Source organism: Amblyomma americanum, chromosome 8 (assembly GCF_052857255.1).
Source record: "Amblyomma americanum isolate KBUSLIRL-KWMA chromosome 8, ASM5285725v1, whole genome shotgun sequence".
In the NCBI taxonomy this organism is placed as follows: Eukaryota; Metazoa; Arthropoda; class Arachnida; order Ixodida; family Ixodidae; genus Amblyomma; species Amblyomma americanum.
The window spans coordinates 52,484,477-52,508,684 of NC_135504.1; the positions used below are offsets into that span (position 1 = coordinate 52,484,477).

Genomic DNA, 24,208 nt, shown 5'->3' on the forward strand with positions numbered 1-24,208 from the left:
GCTACTGTCAGAGCACCAAGCCAACGCAATTTCGAGGCTGAAAAAGCGCGAGTTCAGAGGCCGTTGCGGTAGGAGCAGTCCTTGAGAATAAGGATTTTTTGCCAACGGCAGCGTCACGCGCAACCAATCTGGCCCGTAAACTAACAGCGCAGACACAGAAAGCCAACCGCGCCTGAAGTGAGGTAGCAACTGGTGAAACTAGCACTCGCGGAAGTGATAACTACTTCTTTGCGTGGGTCCACGGTTGGGATTCGTATCTGTCAGTTCAGGAATAATAAGTCGACTACGGAAAAAGTCGTAGCCAACACGTTGACAAGGCCGGAAGGGCGTTGATCAGTCCGAAGCCGCTTAATTTGTGCGCGCGTGCGTGTGGATGGATGCAACAATTTTATTAGATGAACAAAAAAAAGAAATCTTCCAGGGTGGTCCCCTACTGGTCCAGGAGTCCATGGGCTTGAGCTTCATATAAAGCATGACCCACCAGCCATTTCCGGCCGGCGGGCTGAGCAGTCCGTAAAGCAGCCTCCCAGGAAGAAAGAGTGGTGCCCGCCACTGCTGCACCTCTGCCTGCCTTTCTTCTCCCACTCCCTCGTTTATCCCTTCCCTTACGACGCGGTTCAAGTGTCCGCCGAGATGTGACATACTGCGCCATTTCCATTCCCCCAAAAAACCCAATTTTCAAAGCAGCCTCCCAAAAAGAATGAGTGGGATTGGAGATGAGGGGGCCCTGACTGGGCAAGGGCATTCCTACAGGTAGTGAAAAAGTGTGGGTTTGGGCGCGCCGCAGGTGTTACAATGAGGGGAGGGGGGAGAGCTGAGGTGAAAGCATGAGAGACGGTAAGGTGAAATAAAGCAGCTCATCGGTAATTGTCATCATGTGGCGCTGGATAAGGGCGACAAGGTGCTGTGGGGTGGTGGCAATGTCATGCGGCTGAGTTTGTAGAAAGCGGTAATTTGATGATATGTAGAAAAGACCGATGTGGATGGATGGAAGGAAACAACTTTTATTAGACAAAAAATCTTCCAGGGTGGTCCCCAACTCGTCCAGGAGTCCACAAGCTTACGCTTCACATAAAGCCCGATCCACCAGCCATTTCTGGCCGGCGGGCTTAGCGGTCCATAAAGCAGCCTCCAAGGAAGAATGAGTGGGATTGGGGATGGGGGGTACTGCCTGTGGGGAAGGACATTCCCAAAGGTAATGGAATGTGAACTCTTGCGTGGGGTTGGGTTCCTGATCGTCCGGGGTCCGGGAGAAGAGTTCTCGGGCCAGCGCATGAACGCGCTCATTACCGGGGACCGAGGCATGCCCAGGGATCCACGACAGAGTAACCGTTCGGTCGAGAGAGGTGGCTGTGACATGAATGTGGTGTGCGGCCGGCGTCGCCGCGCCCTTTAGGTTGTGTCTGTATGCGGCCCGGGAATCTGTGCAAATTCCGTGCGTTGCGATACCAAGAACCCAGATACAGATAATGATTAGATAAACCAAGCACCAGGACTTCTCTCTCCACCTGACCCCGAAGGCGCTCGTGTGCTGTGCGATGCCGGTGCACGTTTGGGATCCCAGGGTGCTGCTGCTGCTGGTGCTGATAGGAAAAAATAAAAGTGGATTGTCCTGCCTACTCGCTCAAGCCGAACCACGCTCGCTGCCGCGTGCTGAAAGTAGGATAGTGCCGAAGTAGGATAGTGCAGGATAGTGAAGTAGGATAGTGCTGAAGTACGTTAGTAGGGCGCTCGGCTACTAATCCGGAGTTCCCGGATTCGAACCCGACCGCAGTGGCTGCGTTAAAAATCCCCAGGTGGTCGAAATTATTCCGGAGCCCTCCACTACGGCACCTCTTTCTTCCTTTCTTCTTTCGTTCCCTCCTTTATCCCTCCCCTTACGGCGCGGTTCAGGTGTCCAACGATATATGAGGCAGATAGATACTGCGCCATTTCCTTTCCCCCAAAAAAACAATTTTCAGAGGAGGGACTGAGAGAAGAAAGGAAGGAAGAGGTGCCGTAGTAGAGGGCTCGGGAATAATTTCGACCACCTGGGGATCTTTAACGTGCACTGACATCGTACAGCACACGGGCGCCTTTGCGTTTCGCCTCCATCGAAACACTGCCGCCTCAGTCGGGTTCGAACCCCCAGGTTCTCCGGATCAGTAGCCGAGCGTCCTAACCACTGATCCTTTCGGCGCTATGATTCCCTTTCGGGGCCCCCTAAAACCATTAGCGGTTGCTTTTTAATTTCATTTTTTCAGGGTCCCCGTCACCTTGTGATGCCCACTACAAGCGGCACAAGCCAACCCGCGTCCGAGCCTAGCCGATTCGATCCACTGGCAGCGTTGCTTTGTTTTGTTTGGGTAGCTTGGGGCGCTGCCTGCCTCGGGCTTGCTGTGCCCCCTCCCCCTCGAGCTTTAAGTAGCGGCGCCCGAGGGTCAAGCGTCGTGCCGCAGTGGACTACGCTTGTTTTGAGGCGGGTCGCGTCTCTTGCCAGCGAAGAAACACTTTCCCCAGCGTCTAAGCCTGACTTTTTTCTCAGGCATCGCCTCCAAAGAAGTGCAGGCAGTAGCGAGCGATGCTGCAGTAGCGGTGACGCTTTCAGCGAGGCTGTGCAGCTGTAGCAGCTAGCTGCGCTACAGAAATGGGCCGCCTCGCCAATCTGTGCCGGGCTGTCACCAAGCTGAAGCAGCCGTTCCGTTTCCTGGCCCACCTGTCTCTGTGCGGTTTTGTCAGCGGCTTCGTTTTCGTGCTCATCGGTATTCTGCTGTTGGCTTTCTTCGGGTCCAACATTCGTGAGGATGAGGCGGTCAAGAGGTGAGTCCGGATTGTCGACGCGTGCGATTGTTTTCGCCGCTCCACAAGTGGGGCTTCTTCGGCGCGCCAGCTCCCGCGCGGCATGCTTGCGAAAGTTGTGAAGTGGCGCGCCAAGCTCAAAAGCTTCGCAGTCGTCTTCGTTTCCTCTGAAGGAATGACAGTGTGAGGTCAACAACAACAACAACAAGTCGTCCAGCCTGTAGGTCCGGCGTTATGGGACGGGTGGACAAAAGTGCCCCCGATTGACAGTGACGTCGTGGAAATCGAAACGAAGTACGCACCAGCCTAGCTGCGATAGCCAGCCAAAAGCGAGACGCAAAATAAATAATGCGAAAAATGGCACGGTCTGCGAAGAATTGGGGCAAATATTTATATGGAGACAGCGGGCCGGAAACGACATAAGCACATGACGACGACGAAGGCGAGAAGGTCGATCGGTTCGGTTAACGCTACATATTAGTGATTATAGTGAGGTCAAGAAAAGAACGGTGACACGCAAGCTGAAGCTGGTGTGAAGAGGCTGGAGCTCAGCTGTGCGCTATTTAACATATCGAAACTTTGAGGAGATAGGAATCTTGCCGCTGGCGTTAGCTGACGAACATTCTGGTGCTTTGTTTTTCGCATTTATGGATAGGGAAAGTGCGGAAAGCAACTATTAAGTAATGACATTAGTGCCAACTGTGGAAAAACAAGCAAATTAGTGCATCAGAAAAAGAAAAGACTTCATATGGAGCAATTTCGAGTTGGTCCACAACAAATGGCTGACCTCTAAACGTATGAGAGGCACTGCAATGAAACATGCGTCTTTTATGCCTTGCTATCTCAAATATTTTGTTGTGCATCAGAATAGAGATCAACAAATGAGCCAATCTCAAAAGGTACCTACATTAAGGAACTGAACATAGCTAATTTTAGGCAACATGAAATTTAAGTGCATCATTAGCGGCGTCATTTTGCATCATTTTGGGTGCATTGCAATTGCCATATTTTCAAGCCTCTTGTTTCAGTTTCATTTAGGTGTTTTGCAGATAAAAAAAATGGGGATGGGATATTCACACCGGCCTGAAACTTTTTTTGGCCCTTGAAGTGGATTTTTGCACTTTTAATCTGCAACTTTGAAATGATGAAAATAGTCTTTGTAATTGACTATCAGAGTGATTCACAGCTCCGTAATTTTCCTGCCGTGGCTGTCCTTTCGCAAGTTCTCATGCCAAAAATTGAAGGTTTGGCTCAGGGGATCTTTATTAGATGTGTTATCAGTTTTCCAGGTAAATTTTTCTGTAAAAAGATCCTGTTGGCAGAAAATGCGGTAGTCCTAAAAGACTGACTGCTTCGTGATGCCCCATCGGTACTGTGAAATTAAAAAGGCAGCTACTGTAAAAATAAAAAATTAAGGATTTCGCCACAGTTTGTCTTAATCAAAGCCTACTATTAGTGTAGGATGCAAGGAAATGTTAAATGAAGTTTTGTGAGAGCTACAAACCTGAGGTCAAATAACTTTGATGCTATCTGTAAAAGTGTTGCTTTATTGTACATGAACTGTTCGGAACATAGAGCGTGACATTTTCTGTGTGATGAAAAGACATAAAAGAATGGAGGAAGTTGAAGAGTGCTTGTGTGAAAGAAAACGGTTTGTTACTCTTTTGAAATCTTGTCTATATCAATGCAATTCATGTAACAGTGTTGCAGTTTTTTTGTTTGCTGCTGCAGCTGAACCATTGAAAACAAAAGCAGCTTCGAAGAGCCGCATTGAAGTGTCGACATTTTGTTTATTGTACTTCAGTTACTTGTGCCCTTTTTCTTTTGTCGTGTGTCTTAGTTTTTTTTATGTATTTCTCAACATCTAGCCCACTTTCAAAGCCAGTTGCAAGATATTTTTAATTTGCTCTGGTTGGACTGATGCCGTCGAGTCTGACAGGGCCTGCTGCCTTGTGTGTGTGTTTGCAAGGACTGTCCGCAGCTTTGCAATTTATTGCACACTGAGATTTGTAGTGGCCGTTATGGGAGCCTGTGCGTTGTACCAGGAGGCGAGAAAAGCATTTATTGAGCACTTGGGGCATGCACCTGCAAAGCTGCTGAGATGCATGACCTTTGTTCATGGATGTCAACATGCTCTTTCAAACCAGTCATTCGTCCCACACTTTTGTTCTGAGTTCTTCCTTGGGCCTGTAGTGTGACTTTGTGCGACTGTTGACAAGAGTAGGCTCCCATTTGTAATTTGCAAGTCTCACATTCAGCACTGCTGCGCAGAATTTCTCCACGACAGAAAAGCATTCCAATATTAAAACTTCTCTTGTAACCTAAACAAGAAGCAAATCACAACAAAAATGATAAGCTCTAGAATTTTGATACCTGGCTTGTTTAAGAAAACTCAAACATTAAAAAACTGATTTCGTTTACTATTGTGATTGGGTAGCGGAGTAATGCAGGACGCCGCGGACCATGGCCCAGTGTTAACTGCCGTTCTCTTAAGTTGTATCCTAATATAGCATTCAAGGACTTAGGTTTTCCTTATTTTTTCATCATGTATTTAAGAGCGCTAAGTCTGCTTTAGATAGCAGCAGTCCATCTTGAATACAGGCTGTAATCACACTAGTTGGTCAGTGCAGTGATGGCAGTTTTCCTGGCATTTGCACCGATTTGTGCCAAGGCAGCCACTTGTACCAGCTTCAGTCACAACAGCATCTCAACCTGAAACTGTTCCAAACTGGTATCAAGCAAGGGTTAAGCGTAAAGAGAAAATAAAGGTGATTAAAGGGATAAACAACTGAATTTCAGTGACGCTTGTATTTTGGTGCCATGGAAAGCTTAGTGGCCAAGGTGCCTGATTTCACTATGATTTTGCAAAAAGATATTATGTGAAGGTTTTGACAGAGAATTTTTCAATATTTGAATGCAGTCATGCTTATGTATCCTGATGCTGGAAGCCTTGATAAGTGAGCGTGGGAGTGCCATATGCAGCCGTATGGAAAGTAAGAGAGTTTTAGTGTAGCTTAGTGCGCACTTATATTTCCACAAACCAAGTCACTGTGGCACTTTAGCATGCATCTCGTCGACTGGATTTTGAGGATAAGCGCTGACGGTAAACTGTGAGGATAAACTGTGCGGATAAACACAGGAGGATAATCTGTGCAGATAAACTCAGGGGATGAACTGTGAGGATAAGCTCTTAGGATAAACCGCGAGAATATACTTCGAGGATAAACTCTGAGAATAAACTATCGACTGCCTGTGTCGATAGGTTACCTCCTTCTAATAAAAAAGACACTGCTTTCATTAAAGACTTTGCTTCTGTAAAATACAAAAGGACGAAAAATTGCATACAGGGGTAGCTACCTTCAGCCATTTGTGCAAGCAAACTTCAGTGTGTCTGCAGTTTTTTTGGGCATGGATCCCAGAGGCAAGGATACACTGACATTCACTTCCAAACTGTGATCCTGGAGTCCTTTTTGTTGTTAGCATTAAAAGTTTGAACAAAGTTGCGGGAAAAATTTGAAGGGGCTGCGAAACACTGCTTGAACGGATGCCGGTTACACTTCAGATGGATTCTTTATGTCACACAAATGCTGACTCAAAAAGAATTACAGGAATTAATGCATACGAACGGGAGTTATTCAATGAAGAAATTTCAAAACACAAGCAGACAAAATGCTGCCCTCAACTCGATTTTCGCCGAGCTTTCCGTTCCCATTTCACTCTCCCAATGACGACGCCAGGAGGGACCAATCAAAACAGCCTATCTAAGCACGTCACGGAAGTTTGCACGCCATGGTTGCCTAATCGCTGTAACTCGTTCTTGCCAAGGCTGGTAGTGTTGTTTTAATGGTTACAACAACCACTTGAACGCCCAGTTGAACCAGCGATGCTTCATCGTCACGTCAGCGGCGTTCCCTGACTTATGAATCCGAACTCGAGCGCAAGATACTGCAAAAGAGTGATGCCCTGCGCAAGAAACTAGATGCGTTTAGGATAGCACGTACCGCTACTGCTTACCGCATACCATGGCCGTCACTAGGAACGCGCTGATTGGTCACTGCGATCAAGGCGCGCTCCTTGTTGACGGGAACGTGCCACCATCTGGCGCCGCTGCCTGATAATTTTCCACAAGCCGACAATGTGCACTGCTAAATGTGAAACAAATGCCTTTTTTCTTTGCATCCTTCCTTGGGACCGAAACGAACGCGTGTAGAGAACAATGGCTTGATCGGATCGATTCCGCAATGTCATTCTCAGATACATAGAGAGTAACCATAAGTGCTGTGCGCTAGGTCGTAGGATGTGTACAGAGAGGCGCAAAGCCCTTCGAAGCAAAAAATAGCCAGAGCTTCTTGTAGTGTATTTTTGTTTTACTTGCTTTACAGTGCAAACAATGCAAACAAGTTGATTTTGTTGATGTAATATAAGACGCAAAACTTGACAAAACGTATCTCTATTTATTAACACAATTTGCAGTATATTTACTGTTCGTCCAATCATCAAGCTTTCGCCCAGTGATGTCATATCTGCTGCTAAAAACCACCACTGTATGGTGACACCGTCAGCACCATGAATTTGTTTTAGCTAACTAAAATATTAAAAACTGGAGTATACTGTTCGACCGATGCTAATAGCATTGCTTTAACTCATTCTATGCAACCAACAGGCAAAAGAATGCGCTAATTATGTGTTTCGGGGCCCCTTTAAAATCCAATTTTCTTAGCAATAAATGCCTCTTGTGCTGCTGGGCAAAGAACATAGCCAGAAAAAGCTACAGAATCAACTTTTACTGGGAACAAAAATTGTGTGGAGCAATCCTCAGAGTTGTTTGAATGAACTGATAAACGCAACGCACTATGGAGCCATCTAGTAACAACAAAGCACTTCACTCAATAATGTGGAAGGAGTGCCACCTTACCTTTTGCCTTGCACATGTTGCACATTAAAAGATCCATTTGGTAGACAATAAGCCATAATAAAATATAATACCTCCTTTGGAAACAAAAAACACTTTTCCTTAAAAATATAAATCATATTTTAGTGGAAACATGGTCACGTGGTGGGACACTATAAATGCAGAAGTTTCACTGTAGAACATTGCTAAACCTTGCTTTATGTGACCTTCAGTGCCAAACTAAAATTACAGATTCTTGTTTTATAAGATTCTCTCTGTATGAGCCAAGCTTTTTTAATTCCCACCATAATCACACAACACATTTTGGCCATTTTTCGACCCCTTTAAAGGGGCTTAGAAACACTGCTTGAACGGATGCCGGTTACACTTCAGAAGGATTCTTTATGTGACACAGATGCTGACTCAAAAAGAATTACGAGAATCGATGCATAGGAACGGGAGTTATTCAATGAAGAAATTTCGAAATACAAGTAAACAAAATGCTGCCCTCAACTATTTTCGCGCAGCTTCCCATTCCCATTTCACTCCCCCAATGATGACACTTAGTGCGACCAATCAAAAGAGCCTATCTGAGCACGTGGCTGTAGTTTGCACTCCATGGTTGCCTGTTCTCTGTAACTCGTTCATGCCAATGCTGGCAGCGCCATTTGCATGGTTACAACAACCATGTGAACGCCCAGCTGACCCAGCGATGCTTCATCGTCACGTCGATGGCGCAGAAGGGAACACTGATCAGTGACATTCCCTTACTTATGGATCCGAACTCAAGCGCAAGATACTGCGATGGTGTGACAGCCTGCGCAAGATAACAGACACATTTAACATAGCGTGTACCGCTACTGCTTACCGCCAACCATCGCCCGTCGCTCCTAGCGCGCTGGTTGGTCACGGCGAGCAAGGAGCGCACGCTGTTGATGGGAATGTGGCGCCATCTGGCGCCGCCGCCCGGTGATCCTCCATAAGCTGACAATGCACACTGCCTGCTAAATGTGAAATGAGCACATCCTTCCTTGGGACCGAAACAAACGCTTATAGAGAGCAATGGCTCAATCGGATCGATTCCGCAAAGCCGCTCTCAGATACATAGAGAGTAGCCATAAGTGTTGAGTGCTAGGTCGTAGGATGTTTACAAAGAGGCGCAAAGTCCTTCGATGCAAAAAGTAGCCAGAGCCTCTTGTGGTGTATATTTGTTTTATTTGCTTTACAGTGCTTTTATCTAGGGCAAAAAAAGTTGGTTTTGTTGATAAAATATAAAACACAAAAACTTGGCAAAACTTCTCTCTAGTTATTAACACAATTTGCAGTATATTTACTTTTTTTCCAATCATCAAGCTCCCACTAAGTGATGTCATATCCGCTGCTAAAAACCGCCACTGTATGGTGACACCGTCAGCGCCACGAATTTGTTTTTGCGAGCTAATTAAAATATTAAAAACTGCAGTATACGCGGTACAACCGATGCTAATAGCATCACTATATCTCATTCTATGCAACCAACAAGCAAAACAATGCACTCAAAATGTGTTTCGGGGCCTCTTTGATGAAAAGCTTAGTGTTCTGCATAAGCTGTGCAAAACTGGTTGAATGAAGAACAGCCTTCAATCCCACCAACATTACACTCTTATAGCAAGCAAATTTAGCCATAAAGAAGCCTTAAAAAGAAAAAAAGAAACAAAAGGAAACAATGTGAAAACTATGTCCCCACCAGTATCACAAGCCCTTTCAGTGATAGCTCTTCCTCATGTACAAACACTGAAGAGCAACTGATGCAGGCATCTGCTTTTTCCTTTGTGTGTAGATCCTCGACCAAATCTCTAGCAGTAAGTTTGGTTTTCACTGGCATAAGGTCCAGATTGGGCAGGTCCACTGTGATGTTTGAGCCCGCAAATGCAAAGAGTGCCATTCATTACTGGGCTGCACGCCTAGCCCACAGGGAAACTGTTTCTTCCACAACGTTCACGTTGCCCAACTGTGTTGAAGCTAGTCCTTACATTTTAACACCCACCATTCTTGCTCGCACTAGGGTGGGGGGAGTAGTAGCATTAGTGAGGTGAATGCAACTTTCTTCAGTTGTACTTATGTTATTCCATCACCTGGCCTTGTTTCTGAGCAAATACAGAGGTGTTTGAGTGTCTAGCCTGTGTGTTAGAACACCTGGATGGTGTCCCGTGTGCAGGATACCCACGTGGATCGGCATCATTGCCACGGGAAGCGGCATCATGTTCCTCTTTGTCGGAGTCACTCTGACCATTCTGCTGTGCAAGCTGTTCAACCAGCAGGCTGCCAGAGATGTGAGTCATCATCTGTACTGCGCTTTTCCTTACTGCAAGCTGTGTATTAGGGTACACGGTGAAAAATCAGTAATTCGTACTCACTTAATTTAAACTGTTGGTTTCTTTAAAGTACTGCTTTTGTCCTGTGACCACCGAGGAGAAATTGTAGTTGGTCTCTGTTGGTAGATCACCGGATTCTAAAAACGAAGGTGCTGCTTTCACTGGAGACGGGGCTGCTGTAGTCCGATACAACTTATGTTTGCAGTGAAGGTTCGTCCACATTTGGGACTGCCGTACAGAATTCCTCCACGACAAAAAAGTAGTCCATTGCTAAAACTTTTCTTGTTACATGAACAAGAACCATTAGGAAAAAAGGCAAAGAATCAGCATAACTGCATAAGACAACAAAACGTATGTAAACAATTAAGTGGCAAAAAAATTCATAAGTGTATAAAACAGCTAAAAACTGGCTGCACGATGGATGTCGGAAACCGGATGAGGTGGAAATTTATTGACTGCTGGTGCGCTCAGTGTTGTTCTTTCTTTTTGATAATGAATGCTTCCCAATATTGCACACACGCTGGTCACAGTGCATCTGTACAATGCATTTGATTTAACAGGGGATAGCAACCCCTGCAATGGCCACAATTAATAGCAAGGTTAGAACCTGTTGTCGCTTCTAGTGAGTTCGCATGCTCTCACAACTTGTCATTAAACTGCCTTCAACAACAGGCAGAGAACCTGTTGGGCCTTTGCCTTTAATGCAGTAGCATTAGAAGCCCCACCAGAGCTTCATGTGTTATAAAAATAGCTGATTGGTCGAAAAGGTGTGACGTCACAGTTACGTCATCAGACAATGTGACAGGGAGGTGGGACGTCACAATGACGTCACCAGACCAAGGGGGCATCACTTCCCATGGAGGCTTCAACAGCTTCTTATGCAATGTAATTATGTTTCCATGAGTTTTTCTCTTGCGGTTCCTTCTCAGCAGCTGGGCTGGGCACGTGCCTTTACTCTGTCATGTCATGTGTGCTCCTTTTTGTCGTCTTTATGTTTGTTTTCATTGCATGTCAACCGTATGCTCTATAAAACCTCGTTAAGGCATACTCCCATAAAGGGCCACTGACCAGGGTATGGACATTTTGAACAAACAAGCCCAGTGATTCAATTAGTTATTGGAGATAGTATCTCCAAAATACTGCAGTGATGTGCCTGCCAAAAGCAGAAAATATACAAATCAGAGCTCTCTTCCGCTTCTTTTCTGAAGAAGAGCCAAACCTCCTCACCCTCCACACTGGCCCATTTAAGCTTGGATATGACATACAAACAGGGGCAGCATCAGTTTTGCTGGGTGAAGGGTGGGCGTAGACATTGTGTCAGCCGCACGCTTTTCTCTCGCCCCTTTAGTGCACACAAAAGAGTTCCTGCTCCACCAGACTCCACGCATCCCGCCAAATGTGGAGCAGGAATAGGAATTTCTCTTGCGGAGGCTAGACGGCAAGGCAGGAGCATGAAAAACCTCCGAGAGGGAACGGAAGGAGAGTGAACGTTTGGGCTAGTTGGGGAACGATCATGGTGGAAAACAGTGCAGAAAATAAACACAAAGACAAGAGGAAAGACACCACAAGCGATGACTCACAACTGCATTTGGGCCTTGCTTGTTAACCTTTTTCCATGCCATGTGCGTAATCTCGCTTTCGCGTGGCTATGATGTGCACAGTTATTGATGGTTATGATGTATATTGACATGCTGTTTTTTTTTTCCATTAAAACTTCAGTTGCGAGTCAACGCTTGAGGTGTCTTCCCGTTTGTCTTTGTGTTTCATTCTTTTTTGCGCTGTTTTCCATTGTGAACGGAAGGAAAGGAAGATGGCAAAATCGGTTAATTGCGGTAGTTGTAACTGCGCTGCTATTTAATGTTTTCAAAAAATGTTCACGGCCGCATGTTTCGGGGGCGATTCCGCACAATCCCCGGGGTAGAAAATATTTTCACCGATAAATGGTTGAAGCACACAGAACAGGTTTAATTAGACGTGCTGGGCGTGCAAGACAGCAGGGAGCTCAAGCGAGGAAGATGACAAACCTCGAGCACCTCGAATGCCCAAGGCATGGCAAGTCCCAGCTAAAACAGCTCGGCCGCTGTACGGTGCCACCGGAGGGATTCGTATTGTGGCAATATTTTCGGCCGTAGGGTGGTCGGTGACCCTTAAGTGGTAGTTCCACTTAGGTATGACCATTGACCAACAAGCCCAACTCGCTGCATTTGTGCAGTTTATGTGCAGCCCCTCGCATGGCTCCAGATGGGCAGTTTGCTTTAGTATTTCCAGTGGTAGCCTTGCTTCCACGTGCCTCTTATTTTGTGAGCCTTCATAGAATGTCATATGAGCGATGCTGTCTAGTGGCGCATTCCATCTCCTCAGGATGCACAGAAATGTCTTCCACTCATCACAAAAACACGAGCACACATGCACCAGCTCATTCAGTGGTAGCATTATAGTGAGGTGAGGGTTAAGTGATGAGCTAGCACTGAAGTTTGCAGCATCTTTGATGGTCACCTGTTCTTTTGCTACTTTGCCTGTCTTGCATCTTGCAACTGGTCTTCGTTCAAGGTACTACCAGCAGGCCAGATACTCGCCTCTCTGACATTGTCCTCGTTGCCATCACTGTGTGTAGCAGTAATTATTATGGTTATTATGGCTATAACTATTACAGTTATTTTTCTGTGGGAAATCGCTACGGCGGATTAACGACCATGTCATTTTGCTTGTGAGACAAGGAGTGTAGGATTGAATAAAAATGCGCCCATGTGCTGTTTGATGCCTATGCATGGTAAAGAACTCGAGGTGGTGCAAATCAATCTGGAGCCTTTTACTGCAGCATTTCACATGGCCCGTATGCTCTTTTGGACCATTAAACCTACAAACCATACCATACGAAAAGTTACAAAGTGCTTTTTGATCAATATGACTGCAACCAGCTTGCACACTGCTTCTTTCTCTCCGCAGGGTGAACCAAGGCACATCCAGCGCTTCCCATCACAACCGGGTCTCTACCCGGTGCAAGCCATGAGCTGCACCTCACCCGGCGACGCACATGACACAGCCGAGACTGACAAGCTCACCTGATCCGGTTTCGGAGCGACTCAACTTGGCTTGGATCCTTGTGGCTGTGGGAGCTGACTGCGCTCGCCATCTTGCGTGGCTGATGTTTCCCGTTTTTGCTTGTTGGCCTTTCCATTTACTTTGCTGGTGTTTCATTGGGCTGGTCCACTCGAACATCCCTTATTTTGCGATGCAGAGGAGGTTTCCTTTCCTTGCTTAGATATGACATTCTCGAAACTTGCATCGTGCTGTGTTCTTGCTTCAGCTGGGATTCGTGCAGTGAGAAATGGCTCTTTCAGGACGAAGCAACTATGACGTGAGGAGTGTTAACCTTAATTGCAAGGGTATGGCAGTTATCTGCCTTAGGCGGAACTGAATGATTGTGTAATCTTTTATCGTTTGTCTTGTGCACCTCCCCTTCCGTATAGTGCAGAATTTCGGCCTTTTGAAAGGTGACCGTTATCTTTTCACAGTCGGTTTGTGGCAGGCTCATTTAGTTGTTGCATTTGTTATCTATTTTTGGAAAAGGAAAACAAAGATTGTTGACAATATATGGTGGGCAAATATTCTAAAATTCGGTTAACTTACATATAGTATTCGATATTTGATTTCATTCACACCACAATTACGCTGTTCTCAGTATTTGAGTTTTCAGATTGTTTGAAAATAACATATCTTTTTGTTAAAGGGGTTGGGACATCAAATTTTCAGGCCATAGTAAGCTAGTTATGGGCTTCCTCTGTATGTAAGGTCACCCACGGCGAAGTATTGGACAGAACAAGCGCTTAAAATATATTTTAATTGAACTCCAAGGAGTCCCTAAGTGCTCTTTCTCACGCTGCACGGGCGGCTCGGAGTGAAGACAGACGGGTATTGGTCGGTAGGAAAAGCGAGGCATCGTGTCGCTGTACTGTGAGCAGGGTCACCTACGGGCCACTAACACAGATGTCCGCCGAGCATCGCCATCGGCATGGCAAAGCGAAATACAACGCTGAAGTCGCGTTGGCATACGCGGCATGGCTATTGAGATTGGCTGAAGCGAGCCGCTTGGTTTCAGGACTTAATGTCGTTCCTCGCTCGCTTGGCTTTTCTCAGCATATCGCAGTACCTCTGCACATGATTTCGAAAGGCGCTGCTATGCACGGCACGTGTACGAGAGCAGACGACGCAGGATTACGTGCGTCACAACTTTTGGGGCCCATGTGACCGGGTTGCTACTGTTCCCTGATCGTGATGTCGCAGCACACCCCTGCGCTCAGAAACGAAACTGGAATCGCTCAGTATAAATAATGCAATAAAAAATTATTTACCACACTTACATGAATTGCGCAGCGCATATCACGCGTCCTGGGGCAATACGCAACATTTGAAACAAAGAACACGCCAACCAAAAATTTGGTGTCTCCACCCCTTTAAATTGCCATTTGTCTGAACTCTCAATGGTTGGTTACCAGTTCACTTAGCGTCAGCTTGTACTCATCACGTCATTGAAGTTGTTCATTGCTCGTCAAATATATTGCCAGCATGCAGCTAAACTGCACGCAAAATACTGTGGAATTTCACTAATATAAATCTCGCAGTGTACGAAAAACATTCGTATCATCTGAAATTCGTTATTAGCCAAAGTTACCAAAATCCATGTGCAGAAGCACTGAAAATGCATTTACGCAGATCTGTTCATGGCTGAAGGATTTACGGTATTTACAGATTTATTTTACATGTCGTTTATGCATGTCGTTTTGGACCACCACAAAGGGAAATTCCAAAGCTACACGCAGTTAATGTGGATCAGTGAATAGTAGCGAAAAATACATAGTCACTGTGCATGCAGGAAAGTGTACACCTCACGGTGTTTTCGTGTTGTTGCCTTTTCGCACAATTTTTATGCATTAGCATCAGTAAGATCTCTGTTTTATACTGTATGGAAGACTAAAAAAGCTGGGGCAGAAACGGAGGCAGAAGCTACAAAGCCAGTTCGCATAACTGCACTTTGTGCTACGGGAGAGCTCGACGTGGAAATAAGAGTAGCTTTGGGCTTTGTCATGCAGAGTATATTTATTTTCACAGTTTCAGTTATGTACGCTTGTCTCATTGCAACAATACGACAGCATCAGCAAAGTTGTCATCCACCCGCAGAGCACAAAGAGTCATTTGAAACTTTATCAGCGTGAAAGCGCGCTTTTTGAAAGCCCCAGTTGATCCAAATCAGTGTAGAGCCCTCCACTACAGCATCCCTGATAGCTCTTTAGCAGCTTTGGGAGATTAAACTTGCCATAACACCGCAACAGCAATGTTACGAGGTTAAGGTAGAGGTGAAGGGTACAGTTTTTGGTGATGCTTATTGACTCTACGAGAGGATGGAAAGTTCAAAAGGTTTTTTTTTTTTATAAACTTATTGACTAATTACTGCGTCTACCCAAATATAGCACTGATACAATTCGAACGTCATTCTTGCCAGCACAGAACAGAAAAAATAAACATTCGTTTATTCAATGATATTGATTCACTTCAACTGCGATAAATGAGCTTTCACTCATATTATCGGTAAAAAAAAATGCATTTTATTCGAATGAATGCGGTAGTTGTAGGAGAAAAGCCACTAAGCAGTGTCGTCTTCGTGTTAACCTTGAGTGCATGTTTGGGAGCTGTTTAGGCCCTGGAAATGTTTCACCCAGCCTTTACGAGTGGGGCACTGTTTAATGTAGCTGACTTGGATGGTATCTGATTTACTTGCGAAATGAATGCACCCGCAAATTTTGTAGTCAATGTGCGAATCTTTGCTGATGTTTGACCTTGTGTAATGAGTGCGCTACCCAAATTTTCATAAATTGTTTAGAGGAAAAGTGAGCTAACTGTGCTAATAAATTTGGTATCGTGTTAATGGCAAGGCACAGCTTATATTTGGCTGACAAGCAGCAGAGCAACTTCAGCAACCACACTTTGGTAGTTGTAAACTTTTATTCTGCTTTGTCTGTTTTACAGGCTTTTGAGAGCAAAGTTATCAGTTTCTTCCTCACTTTGCCATTCTGTGGACCTTCCTTGTAGCTCACATTGTAGCTCATTCCATCTGATCGATGTTCATATTGAAGCTTCCTTGCATGTGTATTTTGTTGTGGTGTGCATAACCTATAAGCTGCACGTGACTGGCAAAGCGTGCCCTGTACATAGCCATCTGATTCGCAGCACTTTTCTCAATATAACTTGTTTCTACCACACTTGTTTTGTACAACTTGAATGTATTGGAATCTCTGTTTACAATCAACTCGCAAAGACGACCACATCTTCACTGTACCCGTTGGTGCAGGATCATTTCCTTCGAAATGCTTGAGAGGTGTCCTTAGTCACCGGTTAGCAGTGGAGAGTCTTTCGTTATACCATATGAGCTTGCTGGACAGGAAAGGAAAAAATATTTTATTGGGGCTCTGTGACTGATTAATAAAATGGACAAAATGTTTGTGTCTTACTGTAAAGACTTAGCCATCCACAGCTTTTGTGCTCACACATTACAGGCATTGAAAGCACTGAAGGTGTTCTACTTGTGATTTCTATCTTAACACGCTGATATTTTAGTGTGCTTGTGCTCTTTTCAACACACTAACCTTTCCTGAGGAATTAATTTGTGCTGTAGTGGGTGTAGCCAGGCTGATAATCGTGATCAGGTACACCTGCAATCATAAGTTTATGGAACATGGCATCAGTAAACAAAGCTAATTTCATTGCCGTCCTTGCACGCAGCCTACAAGCAGTAGATGCAGTCTGTTTCAGAGTGTGTGAATTACACGGAGTGCTGTGAAATCCCAGCAGTATGCTCAGGATGCAAAGATATTTACATAGGTCTCTGCCATAAACTTGTAACGGCAGGTGTACCTTTGAGTTAGAGGATCGAGTGACTGGTGCTGCTTGGTTCAAGATTATAAGCTGTACCAGAATGTCAAGCGTGCTCACACAATTATTTGTAAACCACGCCTGAACCTCTGTATACTGCACAGTTTGTAACCTTGCTTAATCGCACAAAACTGGTGAGTTGCTCTTTTTGAATTTACTTGTGTGTGCACTGCAACTACAGTGACTTTCTTGAAAGTGTTAATTCTCAACATACTCGTTACAGTCTACCTTTCCTGTCTACATATTATTACCAAAACACTGATGATGCTGTCACAACTTGGCCTCAGACAAAATACGAATGGGAACATCTGAAAGGGTTGGATGTGCCGTAATGACTAAGTGGCGATGGCGTTTGGCATCCAAGCCAGATGGTGCGGGATAGAATTCCAGCTGCAGTGGCCACATTTTGATGGAAGCAACGAAGGGCACCATGTTCATGGGCAGTGTGGTATCGAAAGTCAGTTAAGCGCCCCATACCTCAGGCAATGAATTAATGGCAGTTTACCTATATCGCTCAAGAGAAAAGTATACAACAGCTGTAATTTACCAGTACTCACCTATGGGACAGAAATGTGGAGGCTAAAGAAAAGGGTTCAGCTTAAGTTAAGGACAACGCAGCGAACAATCGGAAGAAAAATGGTAGGTGCAACGATAAAGACTAGAAGCGGGCAGAGTGGGTGGGGGAACAGAATGCAGGTTCATAACGTCCTAGTCAGAATGAAGAGGAAGAAATGGGCCTTAAGGGTAACTGAGTGGATTCCAAGAGAAGGCAAGTGTAGCAGGGGGCGGCAGAAAGTTGGGTGGGCGGATATGAGATTAAGAAGTTAGCGGGGATATGGTGGCCACAGCTGGCAAGAGACAGGATTAATTGGAGAGACATGGCAGAGGCCTTTGCCCTGCAGTGGGCGTAGTCTGGATGATGATACTGATGGCCATGTGCCATAGGATTTATCTCACCGATGTATAGGTCACGAGGCAGCCCCATTACACCAGTAGTAAAAGAAATTTGGCATCGCAGGTCAGTGGGCGTGTTCAAAACTGGCTACACTGCTGCAGTGTTGGCTGGCTCCAGCAGTCATCGGCATTGACACATGTTCATGTTTCGAAGTCCTAGGAAAAGGAAATTTGCACAAAAGTAGTTTCACTTTGTGGGCGGGCTCTGTGCCGACTTATATAGGAGCTGCTCACTCAACTCTAACATTGGCCTGTGCTGAGGGCACCTGTGTTAACAGATCAAGTGCCATGCAGCTGCTGTGTGCTTGGCTGTGGCTGCTGTGAATGTACATTTCGTTTTCTTTGTAGCAAAAACATTCTGGTCCTGGGACATTGTTCTAGGCATTTGTCCATACTCTTTTCCCCAAAACATGTTTATATTGAAACCAAAACGAACAATGAAAGGTTTATTGTTTTTGTACTGAGTAAAAAGTACAGGGTCCTGGCTAGTTCAGGGGTCTGATCTTTGTTTATTGTGTGCTGTATGTAAAAAATAAAAAACGGAGCAGAGCATGGTCTGTGTCAACCTTGTAGACAAATTGTTTTTGAATCTTTTTTTATTATACTCGGCAAGAGAAACTTTTGTTCCTACCTTGTACGTCTTTGTAGGCCTGTGCTGTTCGTGGTGTGAGCTGCTGTGATAAAATGTTTTACAAGAGTCCATATTTCATGAACTGATGAGCGTGTCATGAACTTGATCGATCTGTGATTGTCATGAGAGCACTGAGCCTTCACAGACACTCCATTATATTCAAACTGAATTCTGGAAGGAAGAAGGTATGTATGTTGTTGTGCATATACACACACAAATCTCTTTCGGCGCCGTACCTTCCTGTAGGAGTTAATCTCCCTTCATTTATCATCTACAAATTAATTGCTACTTTAAGTGTTGAATAAAGTCTGTGTTGCATATACCATTGTTGAGTGATGTGTTCATAGAGAGCGGAAATTAATAATAATAATAATTGGTTTTTTGGGGAAAGGAAATGGCGCAGTATCTGTCTCATATATCTTTGGACACCTGAACCGCGCCGTAAGGGAAGGGATAAAGGAGGGAGTGAAAGAAGAAAGGAAGAATAGGTGCCGTAGTGGAGGGCTCCGGCATAATTTCGACCACCTGGGGATCTTTAACGTGCACTGACATCGCACAGCACACGGGCGCCTTAGCGTTTTTCCTCCATAAAAACGCAGCCGCCGCGGTCGGGTTCGAACCCGGGAACTTCTAAATGCCACTATGACATACCTACATATGCCATCGAGGCCACTACCAACCTTTTTTATAACAAACTGAGAATTAGAGTCTTCTGAACGAAAGCTGACTGCCAAGGGATCATGGCCACATGACGGGGTCTGGAGATACTCTTCGGGCATTTTAGAAAGCACAATAAACGTTGTGTTTTAGGAATATCGTGAACAAAAGTTTGCTGTTTCGTCTAAATGCGACAAGCTTCGACTATTGAATTCTGGTATGTACTGACTCATGCGTGCAAGAAAAAGGTTCTACATTTAATAAGCAGCTGTATTTGCTTTGTACTGACCACGCATTGCCTTCAAAGTCGAGTTATTTGTAGTACGTACGCACGTTTAGTGCCGTTTGAATTCCACAACGAACCAATAAAAAAATAATGCAGTGGCTGATAAATAGCCAATCAGAAAACGAAACTAATTGGTCGAGGCGTTCTTCAGGTGTCTCATCGCCATTGGCAATGGTTTTTCAATATGGCCGCGCCCGCTCTTGTGCTGATGTCGTTTCACTGTGGACTTGGAAAACTGGCTATTTAATTATTTATAACGTGCACTTTTTGGTCCACCCTCTAACTGCAGGCTACTCACGTCATATTTGAGAAGCTGAGTGCGCCTTAAATTTGGTACTTTAGTTTTTGTCCAATTAACACCTTTGAAACTTGGGTCGGTTAAGGTCAACAACTTTGTTTACGAACAACTGATGGCCCGTCTTATCGAGATTCGTCGCCGCGATGGGGGATGGCCGAGGAATTCTTCAAGGTGAGGTAACACCGATGGCTACGTATCACTCTACTCTGCATGCCTGCCGTGGATTAAACGCTGACATTAAGTTTGTGCGTGGAAACCTTGGCGACATGTCGCGCAACAGGTGTTCCAAGGAACGCTGCCTGCCGAAGCACATTCCGATGGCGCCGTATCATGCGGGTGCCGCCTGTCACTTCAGTAGAGCCGCACATAAGGGCTGTCACATGAGAACATCCGGGCATCTGCAAAGCTTTAGAATTAATCGCACGCATGAGATAAAGCGCATATCAACCTGCGGGCACATTGGCAGCTGGGTTCGCTTTTGAAATGCTGTCGTTACCTGACAACTCTCTGTAACTGAGATCAGAACATCATCATCCTTGCTGAAGATTTGTTTATCTGATGGTTTGTCTTTTAATTGAACGGCCTGAAGACGCTGTTTTCATTTGCCGAGTTTCAAAGCACGGCACGGGTTTGAAGCGGGTTTATGTCTGCGTATACTTTTCTCGGGGTTATTTTTTACTTTACGCGTACGAATGTCTTTTTTTTTTGTTACGATGCTAGGGCTTTTATTGAGACATGCCGAGCCGGCAGCTTTTGTGTGCTGGCTGATAAATGGCCGGTCAGAAAACGAAACTAATTGGTCGAGGCACTTTCATGCGAAATCTGAATCTCATGTCAGTCGTATCTTTGTGGACTGATCACTCTGGGCGGTATATTTAGAGCCATAGTCAATATTTGGACACTTTTCATTGTACGAAAGTTTGGTTTATCGTATTTGATCCCTCAGTTCTTTTTTTTCTGGTCCTGTTTTTCATATTTTAAACTTGCCTACCGGCAAATTACTTGAGAAGGCAATCGAAATTGTTCCTGCTCTGCAAGCAACCCAGCCGTCACGTATCGAGGAATGTTATAGCCACACGGCAGCTAAAACAAGGCTACAGGCGTAACCTCCGCCCTTCTGACAAACGTGTGTAATATAGAAATGCTGCATTGCACGCACGCACTGGCTTTGCTCACAAACTCGGGACATGCTGTTATTCGCCTCAGCATTTTTGCAAGCATAGTGCTTGCATCTTTGATGCATTGCAGAAGTGACATTTCCGTGAACATTACTCCGGTAACTATGGCATCATGTCAGTCAGCAAGTTCATTGATTGCTGTACTGTCATCAACGAGATTACATTTATGGTATTTTGCTGCATAGCTGTGCAGTGTTGTTAAATAATTTGCAAGAATAAATTTATGTGAAGCTCATATGCAATTGGAAGCAGAGGGTGTCTCCGGTAGTGAGTGTGACTAGGCTGTCTGGCTTGTATAAATTATCAAGTAGTATATTTTAGATTACAAACAATAACTGACGAAAATCTTACAAACATCAGAAGGAAAGGGAGAGCAGGGTACATGGCGAATGTCTACAGTGACGAGTGTACCGTCTTGCATACTGTAGCAACCATGTTAGTAACCATGGTTCGGAGGCACACCTTTAACAGAAAACAGAGCTTTCGTAAGCCAGAAAAACAGGTGCAAAAAAAGAAATACAGGTGTCGCCGCCACTGGCGAACTTTGAAGTAAGCTGTGCTGCATTGACACAGTTTTGCTTGCACTTATTCCAGAGGCTAGGTTACTCCTCTATTCACAAAAAAAACAGTGATCACGAAGTCTTTTTCGTTGCAGATGTGACAAGTTTGAATAGCGTGGCAGGGAAATATTAAAATACAATTTTCTCTGTAATAAAGACATGTTTTCTTACCACACAAGCATCAGCATACCAGAAAGAGCTGTAGAATTGATTTTTACATTGATTTTTGCTAAGAACAAAAATTCAATGTCCCTTTTAAGTCATACTAGCTGCCTTGTGGTGTCGCAGGCACCACCTCTGACTTGCGGTTCCTTCACTTCGTGGCCGGCAGTTGAGCTCTCGAAACATGGCCAGCCTCTTGGCACGTGCAAGGTGCCAGTTGTGGCTGCTCTTCCTCCTGTCATCGTGTGCTATTGCCACTGCGTTTGGTGCAACAGACGAGCTCGACAAGACGCGACCCTGCGGCTGCCTCCTTGAGGAAGTAACACCTAAAGGGCAACGCAGCTGGGCCTGCACAGGAAATGATGAGCTGACGCAGCTGCACGCATGCTTTGTCAAAGCACCGGACACTGCACCTTACAGGCTGACGCTTCGCAACTTCACTACAGATCATGGGCTCGCACTGGGATCTGCTGATTTCACAGCTAGGCTCGAGCACCTGTCACTGAAGGACTGTGGGTTCAAGGAGTTGAACCTAGAGGGCGCCAGCAGCCTTGTTTCACTCGACCTGGCATCCAATCAGCTGCAAGGTATAGACAAGGTGAGGACCTTCGGAGTACATGTCCAAGAGCAGCAGCTGCACTGTGATACATAGTGTAGTGAAGAAATTTGTCGACGCTAAGGCAGCAATCGAATATCGAGCGTTAACACACTTAACATAAATCGCTGGTTCAAATCCCTGCCGCTAGCCAGACTCTAACTTCACTAGTAAGTTTATACTGCACAAAATGTGAAACTGTATGCCACCGCCCTGAACACTCTGCAACAAATGGTTGAGCTGCAATCTTTATATGAAGATTCGTAGACGTAGAATTAGGGGCACATAGGACGGCATTTCGAATCCCTGCTGTGAGCTAGGCTCTAACTTAACTAGTAAGTTTATGCTGCACAAAGCGCTGAATCGTGTGACACCATCCAGAACATTCTGCGGCAAACAGTTGGTCCAAATTTTAACCTCGTGGCCCGACTTTGATGCCTGCCAGACAAGGATATATATATATGGGATCGACATAGTTTAGTTTCGAGTTGTGATGCTCGGGCATTACGTTGCCGCCTGTTGTTATTTTATTCCATTATGTAAGCACCTCGGTTACCATGGCAACCACTGGGTTACGATTTGCGTTACAACGTATAATGGTGAGACCTAAAACGCGAGAAGTAGAGTTTAAGGCTTTAATACAATGTCGTTGCTATGGAGGCTACCATCTTGGATTCTATCCATGGAGTCAGCATAACTCAGAGGCTCGAAACACGACCAGCAGAGCTAGCGCTCTAAAAATCAGCTGATTGTGACCACAGCTGCTGTTGCTGTGAGTGTTTCATAACGTACCTGCATGTAGAGCCTCTTTCAAGGTTGATCGGTCACATTCAATGCATGCCTCCTTCACACTTGTAACTAATGGTTTTTCCTGTGCTCGGATGATCATCATGATTTAATATCGTACAGGCATGCTTCATCATTGAAACAGAATTAAAAGCAGCTGCGTCTCCTAATTTTATTGCCCTTTGTGGTTTAAACTATAGTTTCTAGTTTGCATTTGTCATTTTTAAACGTGATATTAAATTTGCGAAGGCTTCCACATATTAGCCTGACTTAAAGGAGTATAGACACCTAACTTTTGGGTGCATGTTTTCTTCTTTGTAATGAGGCATAAGGCATCATTATACACGGATTACCATGTAGTATTCTCCTACGACCTCTAAATAATTTATACTAGAATTTCTTTCTCGTGCTGTTTCGGTTTCAACAGCTGAACGATGACTGTGACGAAAAAGAGAGGTTATAGGTCATGTGAGGCATGAAAAACTGCAATGTAATCGGTGCTTCTACATTTGTTGTCATTCTAGCTCTCGAGGAAGGCTGGCTTCGGCACTGTAGTGAATTAAAATGATGAAGCAGCGATCATGTCGCAGTTTTTTCCATGCCTCGCATGACATATAACCACACTTTGAGGTCACAAATATTGTTCAACTGTTGAAACCTAAACAGCATGACAGAAAAATTCGACTATAAATTATTTAGCGGTTGTAGGCAAATGATTCATGCATAGTAGTGTCTTCCTCATCATTGTAAAGAAGAAAACATGCCACCAAAATTAAGTGTCTATACTCCTTTAAGGACATCTATGTGTTAGCGTACTGTGCTCCAGGTTATTTGGTTCAGTATTACTAATTATTTGTTCCAAGGTGCACCTCATAGGTCCCAGGTATGAGGTATAAGCATTAGTGATATATTCAAAGGTTTAGAAGCGCACCTCAAAGGTTCACTTCAAGCAGGTCAAGGCACACTGAAAAGCACAGTTCAATTATTTATAAGCAGGCTTGATTCTTATTATCACTCCCAGGCTTTCCACTATCTTGCAGCAAGGCCAAAACAGTGAGATATGATCACACAAGTTTGAACAATTTAAAAAAAAAAAAGAACTAGCAGAATAACATATGCACATCAGGGTAATCTGAAAGTGTTGAACATAA

General features: G+C 44.8%; 2 protein-coding genes across 2 annotated transcripts in view; both read left to right on the forward strand.

The window, feature by feature from the left end:
* Positions 1–2,329: 2,329 nt before the first annotated feature.
* LOC144101631 (uncharacterized) lies at positions 2,330–18,860 on the forward strand. The gene is made up of 3 exons (XM_077634772.1): positions 2,330–2,799; positions 9,867–9,981; positions 12,970–18,860. Exons 1-3 carry the CDS (start codon positions 2,627–2,629, stop codon positions 13,087–13,089), a joined length of 408 nt encoding a protein of 135 aa, XP_077490898.1. The 5' UTR covers positions 2,330–2,626; the 3' UTR covers positions 13,090–18,860.
* Positions 18,861–19,651: 791 nt separating this feature from the next.
* LOC144101632 (protein halfway-like) overlaps positions 19,652–24,208 on the forward strand; it is a 30,451-nt gene continuing 25,894 nt past the window's right edge. The window contains exons 1-2 of the mRNA XM_077634773.1: positions 19,652–19,947; positions 21,803–22,274. Of these exons, the coding sequence (XP_077490899.1) occupies positions 21,861–22,274 (414 nt within the window). The 5' untranslated portion in view covers positions 19,652–19,947; positions 21,803–21,860. The remainder of the gene's footprint in view (positions 19,948–21,802; positions 22,275–24,208) is intronic.

What these genes read in the sequence shown, in the direction of transcription:
- LOC144101631 (XM_077634772.1), top strand. Translation starts at nt 2,627, where the DNA reads ATGGGCCGCCTCGCCAATCTGTGCCGGGCTGTCACCAAGCTGAAGCAG. An exon ending in GAGGATGAGGCGGTCAAGAG is followed by an intron (nt 2,800 to 9,866) that starts GTGAGTCCGGAT and finishes TCCCGTGTGCAG; the next exon opens with GATACCCACGTGGATCGGCA. An exon ending in ACCAGCAGGCTGCCAGAGAT is followed by an intron (nt 9,982 to 12,969) that starts GTGAGTCATCAT and finishes TTCTCTCCGCAG; the next exon opens with GGTGAACCAAGGCACATCCA.